At 38.4% G+C, this 12547-nt stretch overlaps 1 protein-coding gene across 2 annotated transcripts; it reads left to right on the top strand.

The window, feature by feature from the left end:
• Positions 1 to 3745: 3745 nt before the first annotated feature.
• sult2st3 (sulfotransferase family 2, cytosolic sulfotransferase 3) lies at positions 3746 to 10609 on the top strand. Of its 2 annotated transcripts, none has more exons than XM_021596789.3 (6): positions 3746 to 4097; positions 5450 to 5658; positions 5883 to 6009; positions 6118 to 6212; positions 6322 to 6502; positions 6667 to 10609. In XM_021596789.3, exons 1-6 carry the CDS (start codon positions 3962 to 3964, stop codon positions 6780 to 6782), a joined length of 864 nt encoding a protein of 287 aa, XP_021452464.1. In that variant the 5' UTR covers positions 3746 to 3961; the 3' UTR covers positions 6783 to 10609. The 2 variants fall into 2 exon arrangements, with proteins under 2 accessions (XP_021452464.1, XP_021452463.1); XM_021596788.3 differs by lacking the exon at positions 3746 to 4097 and adding an exon at positions 4394 to 4658.
• Positions 10610 to 12547: the final 1938 nt, after the last annotated feature.

Here is a 12547-nt window from a genome sequence, read left to right on the forward strand (position 1 = left end):
TGACCAGTTTAGTCTGTGTAAAAACCTGTTGACCAGTCTAGTCTGTGTAAAAACCTGTTGACCAGTTTAGTCTGTGTAAAAACCTGTTGACCAGTTTAGTCTGTGTAAACCTGTTGACCAGTTTAGTCTGTGTAAACCTGTTGACCAGTTTAGTCTGTGTAAATACCTGTTGACCAGTTTAGTCTGTGTAAACCTGTTGACCAGTTTAGTCTGTGTAAAAACCTGTTGACCAGTTTAGTCTGTGTAAAAACCTGTTGACCAGTTTAGTCTGTGTAAACCTGTTGACCAGTTTAGTCTGTGTAAAAACCTGTTGACCAGTTTAGTCTGTGTAAACCTGTTGACCAGTTTAGTCTGTGTAAAAACCTGTTGACCAGTTTAGTCTGTGTAAACCTGTTGACCAGGTTAGTCTGTAAAAACCTGTTGACCAGTCTAGTCTGTATATAATCCTGTTGACCAGTCTAGTCTGTATATAATCCTGTTGACCAGTCTAGTCTGTATAGAAACTTCATGACCAGTTTAGTCTATGTAGAAACCTGTTGACCAGTCTAGTCTGTATATAATCCTGTTGACCAGTCTAGTCTGTATAGAAACTTAATGACCAGTCTAGTCTGTGTAGAAACCTGTTGTATAGTCTGTAGAAACCTGTTGACCAGTCTAGTCTGTAGAAACCGGTTGACCAGTCTAGTCTGTATAGAAACCTGGTGTCTGCATAGAAATGTATTGAAATGTATTGACCAGTTTAGTCTGTGTAAACCTGTTGACCAGGTTAGTCTGTGTAAAAACCTGTTGACCAGTCTAGTCTGTATATAATCCTGTTGACCAGTCTAGTCTGTAAAAACCTGTTGACCAGTCTAGTCTGTATATAATCCTGTTGACCAGTCTAGTCTGTGTAAAAACCTGTTGACCAGTCTAGTCTGTATATAATCCTGTTGACCAGTCTAGTCTGTATAGAAACGTCATGACCAGTTTAGTCTATGTAGAAACCTGTTGACCAGTCTAGTCTGTATATAATCCTGTTGACCAGTCTAGTCTGTATAGAAACTTAATGACCAGTCTAGTCTGTGTAGAAACCTGTTGTATAGTCTGTAGAAACCTGTTGACCAGTCTAGTCTGTAGAAACCTGTTGACCAGTCTAGTCTGTATAGAAACCTGTTGACCAGTCTAGTCTGTAGAAACCGGTTGACCAGTCTAGTCTGTGTAGAAACCTGTTGACCAGTCTAGTCTGTAGAAACCTGTTGACTAGTCTAGTCTGTATAGAAACATGTTGACCAGTCTAGTCTGTAGAAACCTGTTGACCAGTCTAGTCTGTAGAAATCTGTTGACCAGTCTAGTCTGTATAGAAAGATGTTGACCAGTTTAGTCTGTGTAGAAAAATGTTGACCAGTTTAGTCTGTGTAGAAACCTGTTGGTTGACCAGTCTAGTCTGTGTAGAAACCTGTTGACCAGTCTAGTCTGTAGAAACCTGTTGACCAGTCTAGTCTGTATAGAAACATGTTGACCAGTCTAGTCTGTATAGAAACCTGTTGACCAGTCTAGTCTGTAGAAACCTGTTGACCAGTCTAGTCTGTAGAAACCTGTTGACCAGTCTAGTCTGTATAGAAACATGTTGTCCAGTCTAGTCTGTGTAGACACCTGTTGACCAGTCTAGTCTGTGTAGACACCCATTGACCAGTCTAGTCTGTAGAAAACTGTTGACCAGTCTAGTCTGTGTAGACACCTGTTGACCAGTCTAGTCTGTATAGAAGCATGTTGACCGGTCTAGTCTGTATAGAAACATATTGACCAGTCTATTCTGTAGAAACCTGTTGACCAGTCTAGTCTGTATAGAAAAATGTTGACCAGTTTAGTCTGTGTAGAAACCTGTTGGTTGACCAGTCTAGTCTGTGTAGAAACCTGTTGACCAGTCTAGTCTGTAGAAACCTGTTGACCAGTCTAGTCTGTAGAAACCTGTTGACCAGTCAAGTCTTTACAGAAACCTGTTGACCAGTCTAGTCTGTAGAAACCGGTTGACCAGTCTAGTCTGTGTAGAAACCTGTTGACCAGTCTAGTCTGTAGAAACCTGTTGACCAGTCTAGTCTGTATAGAAACATGTTGACCAGTCTAGTCTGTAGAAACCTGTTGACCAGTCTAGTCTGTAGAAATCTGTTGACCAGTCTAGTCTGTATAGAAAGATGTTGACCAGTTTAGTCTGTGTAGAAAAATGTTGACCAGTTTAGTCTGTGTAGAAACCTGTTGGTTGACCAGTCTAGTCTGTGTAGAAACCTGTTGACCAGTCTAGTCTGTAGAAACCTGTTGACCAGTCTAGTCTTTACAGAAACCTGTTGACCAGTCTAGTCTGTAGAAACCTGTTGACCAGTCTAGTCTGTAGAAACCTGTTGACCAGTCTAGTCTGTATAGAAACATGTTGACCAGTCTAGTCTGTATAGAAACCGGTTGACCAGTCTAGTCTTTATAGAAACCTGTTGACCAGTCTAGTCTGTATAGAAACCTGTTGACCAGTCTTGTTTGTATAGAAACCTGTTGACCAGTCTAGTCTGTGTAGAAACCTGTTGACCAGTCTAGTCTGTGTAGAAACCTGTTGACCAGTATAGTCTGTGTAGAAACCTATTGACTAACCTGTTTTCTCCCTCACTTCAAAAAGGTCTCATGCTTTGTGATTGTTGGCGCTACACTGTGGTGACCGGGGACTTGGGCTGTATTCAATGAAGTAAAACATTCCTATATAAATGTAAGAAACTGAGCCAACACGATTACATTCTACCTGACACAATCTTTTCTGTTTTACATAATACATTTCTATCTGAACATTCTCTAACCCCTAACTAAAAGTCCTACAAGATTCCTGTAGGATTATTTTGTAAGGTACACTACAACCTTCTAAACAGGCCCCTGCTAAACCAGAAATTTTGTTAATCCTTCATTACACTCATGTATGCTTTTCAGCCAAGAGGCACTTGGTCAATCCTGTAAATGTATGGGAAGAGGAAGCCATTACATATATTTTATTTTTTACAAGGAAGTTCATGCAACAGATTTGAATGTCTTGGTATGTGGCATCTTAACTCTGCCATATTTAAGCTCTAGGGATCAGATCTTTTTCAGAACTGATCTGATTGGTCAAAAGGCCTATTAGTGGAAATTATCAGAAATGGGCTGCTTGTATAAATGTAGCCTAAATTACAGGATGGCAAACACAGGGCCATATCCTATCTCAGGCCCTCTCTCTGGCATTCTGCCCCAGACTTACAGTTCTGCCCTGGACAAAGGCTCCATTGAGTGAGTCCTAGTCAGAATGACTGACCTACAGAATCTGCTAGTCAGTTTCAGTTAGGCCTGGCTGCATCAAATGTGCATTACATCACAATACAAGAGCTGTTCAGTTCATGCATAATAACATTATTGTGCAAAATGTTACCATATCTCAGTGAAAGCAAGGAAGTGAAGGAACAGGAGTGAGGTGAACTCAGTCTTCTGGACAGACAAATGATAGCTCCTCCTGCAACAAGGTAGAAGGCCATGGCGAAACATATCACACTTTTTTAAGCTATTCAACTGATCATCCCATAGCAATAAAGGTATTTAAAATATTATGGAGAGTGCTGTGCTTCTCCTTGTTATTCATTGGCCACGTAGACCTATTTGTAATGGTTGCAACATTAGGTGCGATGTCTCATTGTTTGCATACCCTTTCACTGTGGGGAATAGATTGAGAGTGACAAGGTTTACAAACACTCCTTCCTTTCTTGTATTGGGTTTACTGCTCCTGCAGGGGCCATCCATCCCATCTCAAGCCCTTCTCTGGGTGATTCTGCCCTTGACAAAGACCCCATTGCAAGAAAGAGCTACAAGAGGGGGAGGGATTCTTTCCTCTCTCACATTTGAATTGATGCATTAAACATATGCCTCTACGTCAGGGCTGAACTGGCAGAACTTTACTGCAGGCTATACCTGAGTGTGTTCCATGGCATCAGACAGGTACTTTCTTCACCATGGAATTTTGTTACCAACTGTGGTTCACAATGAGGAGAGTCTGAAATATGCCAATGATTTCAAAGTTCAGGACAGCGATGTGTTTGCCATTACTTACCCCAAATCAGGTAATGTATGCAACAGATTTCCATATCTCAGTGTGATCTGCCAACTTTGAGGCACCTTCTTCAAATCCAGGGATCAACAACTTGACATAATTTTCATACATTACATAATTTAACCAATTTTGGTGTTGTAACTGCATCTTGGGATGGGTTCAAATCTATCTATTCAACATTTGTATTATTGTATTATTAGTAGTAATATTAGTATGAGCAATTATTTTAATTATTATGAATTACTTATTATTAGTGTATTATTGTCAATGAATAATGCTGCTATCGGCTGAGTGAATTGTTAGAATGTTTTGGCATCTGCGCACAAATTGCACAAAAGGAATGCACTTCCCTCCCACTTTACTGACTCGCAGACATTGTTTTTCACCGAAAATTAGCATACTTTACTTTAACTCTGTAAATTGTGTTTAAGTATGGCGAATGATGGAAATTATATCGTTTATCACGGTCTTTTGTGCCCGAAAGAAACTCACTCTTTTGAAAGTTTTAAATACGCGGAGGAAATTAAAGTTGAAGATGAAGATATTTTCACAGTGACTTACCCAAAGTCTGGTAAGAACATACTGTACTCTAACGTTAGTATGGCTTCATGTCATTTAAAGTTTAGTAGTCGTGGAAAAGTACCAAATTGTCAAACTTGAATAAAAGTAGATACCTTAATAGAAAGTTGCTAAAATAAAAGTGAAAGTCACGTAGCACAATACTAACGTTACTAGAGTAAAAGTCTAAATGTATTTGGTTTTAAATATACTTAAGTATCAAAAGTAAATCTAATTTCTAAAATATACTTAAGTATCGAAAGGAAAAGTTTAAATAATTTCAAATTCCTTATATTAATCAAAGCAGACGGCACCATTTTATTGTTTTTAAAATGTAAGGATAGCCAAGGGCACACTCAAACACTCAGACGTTATCTACAAAAGATGCATTTGTGTTCAGTGAGTCAGCCAGACCAGAGGCAGTAGGAATGACACGTGTTCTCTTGATAAGGGCATGAATTTCAAAATGTTCCTGCCCTGCTGCATTCAAAATTTAGTATTTTTGGCTGTCGGAGAAAATGTATAAAGTAAAAAGTACAATACTTTCTTTAGGAATGTAGTGAAGTAAAAGTTGTCAAAAATATAAATAGCAAAGTACAGATGCCCCTATAAAACGACTTAAGTAAAAATACTTTAAAGTACTATTTAAGTAGTTTACACCAATGCAGTTTAGTCTCCCAGGCATTGCAGTTGGACATTTTTACATCCCAAAAACTTGTCAGACGAAAGAAAACATGTCATGTGTGTTTTTTATTACTATAATAGGACTTACTTACAATAACTAATTAAGGTAATGTTTACCAGGTACCACATGGATGCAAGAGATTGTACCTTTAGTCCTAAATGGAGGAGACCTTACTCCAGTGCAAACTATTCCCAACTGGGACCGGGTTCCCTGGCTGGAGGAGACACGAGCAGCCCTAGTTCTGGACCGTCTGCCCTCACCACGGGCAATGGTCTCTCATATGCCCTACCATCTCATGCCCCCCTCCTTCTTCCCCTCCAAAGCCAAGGTAGGGCCCTGATCCAGGAACTGAGAGCAACTACTAGACAGTAACAACTGAAGAGACTCTTGCAGTATGTTTAATGGACTGACTTCAGCATTGCAAATTAATAAAACAATTGAAAAAAATGTGCCTACATGCAATGTAATTAACTTATAATTTAGCTATTACACTGGGCTCTTGAAAGTTTGTCTATGGAACTCATATTTAAGACTTTATTTGCTTTCATTTAGGTCATTTATGTTACCCGGAACCCAAAAGATGTTATGGTGTCATCATTTCACTTCCACAAGATGGCCAGTTTCCTGGATGACCCTGGGACTTTTGATGAGTTTCTAAATAAGTTTCTCTCTGGGCAAGGTGAAAAATGCTAGGATATATAAATAAATGTGAGGGACCTTTTGATGCCCATACTAAAGAAGAGGGTAACTGGGTTTGATTGTAATTAACATTTGTTTATCTACACAGTGTTGTTTGGGAAGTGGACAGACCATGTGAAAAGCTGGCGAAATTCAGATCTGGGAGACAGAATCCTATACATTACCTATGAAGAAATGATCAAGGTAAAACACCAATCAATGCAAACTGCCTCAATCCTGCGTGACCAGACTGATAGTGAACTAGGCTAACCCCAGGCCAAACTGCTTACATATGTCTGTTTCTCTCCTGAAGGACCTGCGGGGAGTGCTGGAACGCCTCTCACGGTTCCTTGGTCGGGACCTAAGTGAAGAAACTCTGGATCGTGTAGCCAACCACTGCTGTTTCAGCAACATGAAGTTAAATGCAATGTCAAACTACTCCCTGGTGCCACAGGAGATCATGGATAGCAGCAAGTCCACCTTCCTTAGAAAAGGTAATGGAAACTGGCAAGATAGGGGGTAATCACTCCCTGCAGCGGGATAGGAACCCAGAATGTGGCTAGTAGTATAATGTTCTCTCATCATGCGCTACTGCAACCATTTTTTGCTCCCATATATTTCACTGTTCAATTAAAGCACATTCACCTTGTTCTTTCAGGGGTTGCTGGAGACTGGAAAAATCATTTCAGTCCTGAGCAGGATTTCAAATTCACAGCTGTCCTAAAAGAGGAAATGAACGGAACAAACATAAAATTCCCATGGGATGAGGAGTGAACAGGTGGAAATGTACCGACAACATTTTCTTGACATTGCAGGCAGTTAGACAGTGGAGAATTTAAAACAAATGGACTTTCTAAATGCATCTCTGCATCCACAGCACAAGTGTAATGTCACTTATGCATTTATTCATTATTATTTTTCAATCATTTATTTTTCTCGCTCTGCATTGTTGGGAAGTAAGCATTTCAGTATTAGTCTACACCTGTTGTTTATGAAGCATGTGACAAATACAATTCGATTTGAAATGGTCCAAAAGTCCTGCTGCCACAGGAATGACTTGTGGTTAACTGGATATTTTGTAACTTTGTTAGTATTTTGATTGAACTCAGTGCTTGTTGGTTAAGTCAGACCGGCTTTCAAATCAAAGTTTATTGGTCACGTATACAGTTCTGCAGATATTATCGCAGGTGCAGCGAAATGCTTATGTTTCTAGCTCCAATAGTGCAGTAATATCTAGCAATACAATAATAATAATAATCTTGTGTAGTTCTTATTTCACATTTTTTAAATTTTTACATAAACAACTGGTAGTTGAATACATTTAAATTAGCCATAATCTGGTAATAACAGACTTATCATAAATAGTAAAATACTGTAAGTTATATTACACATTGTATACATCTGACCGTCACATGGTACTGTGTTTTGTTTTTACTTACTGCTGAGGATTTGTCTAAAGGGTTGTGCTCACATAAAAAGTTTGACTTGCAGGCATAGTCTTCAGATGACAACAGTCCTAATGTAACCATAATACGTTTCTTGTACAAAAACTTGAGGCTCCTCACTGAAACAATTTAATGAACATTTTCATAACAAGACATAGCAAGACAACACTTTGGGGATCAGCATTCACTTTCCGGCTCTGTCAGTTAGGAATCTCCTTATTGACTTCATGAACGATTTGGCATTGAACACATGGTTCGCAGAAAGCAGTCATACACCAGTCATCGCAAATGGTTCCCTGTAGAAATCAACATATTATTAGGGTGGCTAAGTTGATATCAACTTCTCACAGTCCTATGTCGTAGGCCTATAACGATCAGTCCCTAAGCCCTGACTAGCTCTGGCCCTGACAGGGTGAGAATGAGACAGATAACACAAAGGGCTGATTTACAAGACACGGATTACACCTAGTCCTGGACTAAAAAGCATGGCCAATGGAGAATTCCCATTGAAATAGCATTTTTTTTCCCAGGATTTAGATTAATCTTAGTCCAGGACACCACCCCAAAGGGCTTTGTGATATGACGGAGTTGATGCTGGACAATGAATGCTGAATAGTGTGCATGGGGTAGTGGAGAAACAGGTCATGGAAATGTTCAACAATACATGAAGATGCATATCTATACAGCTGTACAATCAGCAACATGCCATATGCATACCTCTATGTTATACCTCTCCCGAATGCTGGTTCGCAACATAAAATGGTTACTACATCATTCCATATGTGTTATTTCATAGTTTTAATAAGGTTGTAACTTGCGAGGGAAAAAAATGTGGAAAAAGTCAAGGGGTCTGAAAACTTTCCAAATGCACTCTATATTGGACTCAATAGAAGAGAATTGTGACTAATGTATTGAGTAATTTTCAAATCATTATTGTAAATAAGAATATAATATGTTTCTGAACATTTCTACATTAATGTGAATGCTACCATGATTACAGATAGGCCTAATCATGAATGAATCGTGAATAAGGATGAGTGAGAAAGTTACAAACATGCTAACATCTTACCATTACCAATAACAGGTGAAGTCACAATTTTATTGAGGGTATTATAGTTATGCATCTGTAACTTTCTTACTCATCATTATTCACGATTCATTCATGCTTATCCATAACCATGGTAGCATCCACATGAATGTAGAAGTGTTCAAAGACATATTAATTTCTTATTTACGGTAAAAGTGACTCCAAAATGACACAATACATTATTTACCATTCATTTCTATTGGGCACCACAACCAAAACAACCTGCAAATGCATCCACCAAGTGTGTAGTCACAAGCATGATGTAGTCATTGTTTGCTTGGTATATGGGACCAAATAAGAAACGTTTGACTAAATGTAATACACAATAAGTGAATTTGTCCAAATATGACAGCTTCAAATGGGGGTCTAGATAAAGTCCTTTTATTTCTAAATGGTAAAACAGATATGTATGAAAATACCCTCAAATAGAAGGTGACATTCTGTACTGTTGCCTCATATAAGTAACATGTTTGATCTTAAACCAAAATGCTGTAAAATAGAGTCACCTTAAAGGTTTTAGCTTCACTGTCAAAATAAATATGTAGTGTACATCTTGGCTTGAATTAATCAAATAGTATGTAAACAATCGAAATGTGTAGGTACCATTCTAGCCATAGCTTACAGACATCTCTGTAGACACAGCAATCCATTGCCCCATCAGAAATGGGGCAAAAGGAGTGGCTAATAAATCTGGCTGTACATCTGACTGGTTTACTTACTGCAAATTGAGAAATTATGTGACTGAACTCAACAAAAAGAAGAAGAAACTTCATTATGGAGCCAAGATCAATGATATAAAGAATGATGGAAAAAAACGTTGGAGTACTTTAACTTAAATTATGGGCAGAAAGACAAATTATTTCATCGGATTATTTTAATTATTATTTTATTGGCAAAGTGGGCAAATTTAGGCAGGAAATGAGCAATTATATTCATGCATTAAAAAAATGAATAATTTTGCAACAGCTAATAGGGATCCTAATAAAATACCATATACCACTCTAGAGCTCCATGTCTTTTTCTGAATCCCGGCAAACCCAGCTAAAGTCCTTGGTTCTTGTAGTGGCGTCTTGAAATACGTTGCACATATGTCCTGCAAATACCCTGCTCAATTAATATAAATGAATACAGAATTAATATAGGCCTACATTTTACTTCTAGCTAGCTAGCTCATCATATGAATAACTAGCTAGCTACTGTGGCTAGCTAGCTTTTATCTGTCAATAGCTAGCTACCTAGCAACAGTAACCAGTTACTTGAGCAAATGTAAATATTATAAAATAAAATCATCTGCAAAATAATGCATTTACACTCTTAATGTTCACTCTTTAGTAAACTTTTCTTTTCCATTTCAAAACGTACCTAGAGGTTAACAAACAAACCTAACGTTTCTAGAAAGTTAGTTTATGGCATTCTTTGGTGTTTAGGATGTATCGGTAATTCATAAATTGCATTCCACAGCCAAGATCATCCCTCCATCCATTGCCATTACTATGAAAATGTGTTGAAAATTCTGTGCGAGTATTTCCTCATGTATATTAATCGTACTTTACTTTGTCATTGTTTTAGCAACAAACAATAATCAGTAGTCAAATTGACAACTGCATGTGCAAGAACATAAACAAAAACACATTTATTATGGTTGTGCACTATATACAAAAGTTATATAATCGTACATGCAGGTTTATTAGGCCTTTTTGTAAATTCCATGCATGACTCATTCAAATGGAATTCATCAGATTGTCAAGCCCTGATCTGTTTCACCTGCCTTTGTGATTGTCTCCACCCACCTCCAGGTGTCACCCGTTTTCCTCAATAGTCCCTGGGTATTTATTCTGGTGTTCCCAGTTCGTCTGGTCAAGTCAAGTCAAGCAGTGTGGTTGTCCGAGGGTCTGCTTTTTCTTATCTCTCTTTTGCTAGTTCTCCCGGTTTTGACTCTGAACCTGCCTGCCTGACCGTACTGCCTGCCCTGACCTCGAGCCTGCCTGCCACTCTGTACCTCCTGGACTCTGACCTTGTCATGATCTTTTGCCTGTCCCTTGGATTATAATAAATATCAGAGACTTGAACCATCTGCCTCCCGTGTCTGCATCTGGGTCTCGCCCTGTGCCCTTATACAGATACTGTAAAGCCATCAGTGTTTTTCTTTTATTAAGTATGCACAGACCCCCAAAACTCAAATGCCTTTCAATCTCAACCCAGCTGACGTTTCATCTCTCTTGCAATCTGACAGAGCACAGGGTCCACAGAACATGAGCCCTGCCCAGTCGTCAATTAAGCTGCCCTAGAAATACAGAGGGATGACAAATATCTATATATATTTTGCATACTGGTGACTACTGTACTGTATAAGTACACATAAATCATACAGTCAAACCAAGCTATTAGAAATTGACAATTGTTGTCCAGCAATACCACTGTGATGATAAAAAGTAGTTGTTCAATAATACTCAGATGTGTTTTAGGTTTGTTGCACTGTACTAGACAGCTATCTCACCGGGATGTTGTATCTCTCTCTCTCATTGATGTGCGCATCATCATCATAGTTGTTGACACCAGGGGGAGACAAGCATTCGCCATACCTCTCAACCATCTGACAGGCTAGGCACATTGAACAGAAGGTACCACACAAACCTGGAAGATACAAGTTATTATGAAATTGTTGACATAAAAAGATTTTAAATAAGGTTTATGTTTGTTATTACAGCCTACACTTAGACTCTCCTGTCATTGCAACAGTCCAGAGTCCTTGGGTTCCACTTTGCCGGAATGTTTGGTTGACTCATTACTGCTCTATCGCACACTCCATATCCAGATTTGCAGGCTGAAATAATAAGAAATGTATTGGTTACGTTGAAGGCAATTGGGACCTGCAGCAATCATTAGAACATTTAACAGGGCTCTATAGTGCGACCATTTAACTCACATATTTGCCTAAATATTTAGGAGCACCAATGAGCCTAGAAAAATCAAGGATTCTAGTATTATTACCTCAAATGTTTTTTATTTTGCTCCTACATTTCTTTATGTGCACCTACATATTTTAAACCAAGGCGCACATGTGCTCCTTGTAAAACAAAGGTAATCGTAGCCCTATATAAATATTCTATTTATTTTACAAATATTGTCTGTTTGAGGTCATTTTGAACAGGGTAGGGTAGAACTGATACTGTAATCTGAAATACAAGGCATGATTATCCTAGAGCTGCGGTTAATAGGAATTTTACCTATCATACCAATTAGCAAGAAAGGTGGGTTGTAAGTGTGGAGCTCTCTTGTTATTTTGTTATTATTAGGCCAGGCTATGTTCTCCTCACCCGCCATCTACAGGGAATCTAGCTTACTGCGTTAGGACCGAACTTGTGCAGAGGTCTGAAACGTACTTCCTTCTGAGGAAGGGTTTATTTGATTGTCAATTGGCGAAAAAATAATAATAACTGGTAGCTAGCTAGTTACAAGTTCAATTCCAGTTGCTAACCAGAGCATCATCACAAGTTGAGCTCTAACGTTAGCCTAGTACGACTACAGCGTTATTTCCTAAGGGACCTTTATTTCAACCACCACAAAACTTTACAAACAATTACTGTAAGCATTCAAAAGGCTTGTACTCAACAATGTGTTTCCGTTTTAACTTATTTTTTCTCCATTTGAAATCACTCCATTTGACAACCTCATCCAGCGAAGTTGATAGGCAACGCCAGTGTCAGTGAATTGGTTATTAGAACGGTTGCCAAAATGACATCTAAACACTAACGTGATTGATTGATTGGCGGGAGACTGGGTGGGAGCTTGAAAAGTATTCTCTGATAGATTTTAGCACATGACATGGCTATTTATTTGTACATAAATGATTAACTCCAATCAATTAAACTGTTGTTGGTCAAAGGCAATTATTAAAGTTTTAATGTCACATTCACAAGTACAGTGAAATGCCTTACTTGCACATTCTAACACACGTTGAATAATTTACTAAAAATAGATCAAAATATTTGCAATACAAATAATGT

This window comes from Oncorhynchus mykiss, chromosome 3, assembly GCF_057628025.1.
Source record: "Oncorhynchus mykiss isolate SJ-2025 chromosome 3, ASM5762802v1, whole genome shotgun sequence".
NCBI classification, from domain to species: Eukaryota; Metazoa; Chordata; class Actinopteri; order Salmoniformes; family Salmonidae; genus Oncorhynchus; species Oncorhynchus mykiss.

Excerpts from the sequence above, each read along its gene's own strand:
- sult2st3 (XM_021596788.3), top strand. The coding sequence starts at position 4,520 with ATGGCGAATGATGGAAATTATATCGTTTATCACGGTCTTTTGTGCCCG. Across the intron at positions 5,659-5,882 it reads TCTTCCCCTCCAAAGCCAAG|GTCATTTATGTTACCCGGAA; the intron begins GTAGGGCCCTGA and ends GCTTTCATTTAG. Across the intron at positions 6,010-6,117 it reads TAAGTTTCTCTCTGGGCAAG|TGTTGTTTGGGAAGTGGACA; the intron begins GTGAAAAATGCT and ends TTATCTACACAG.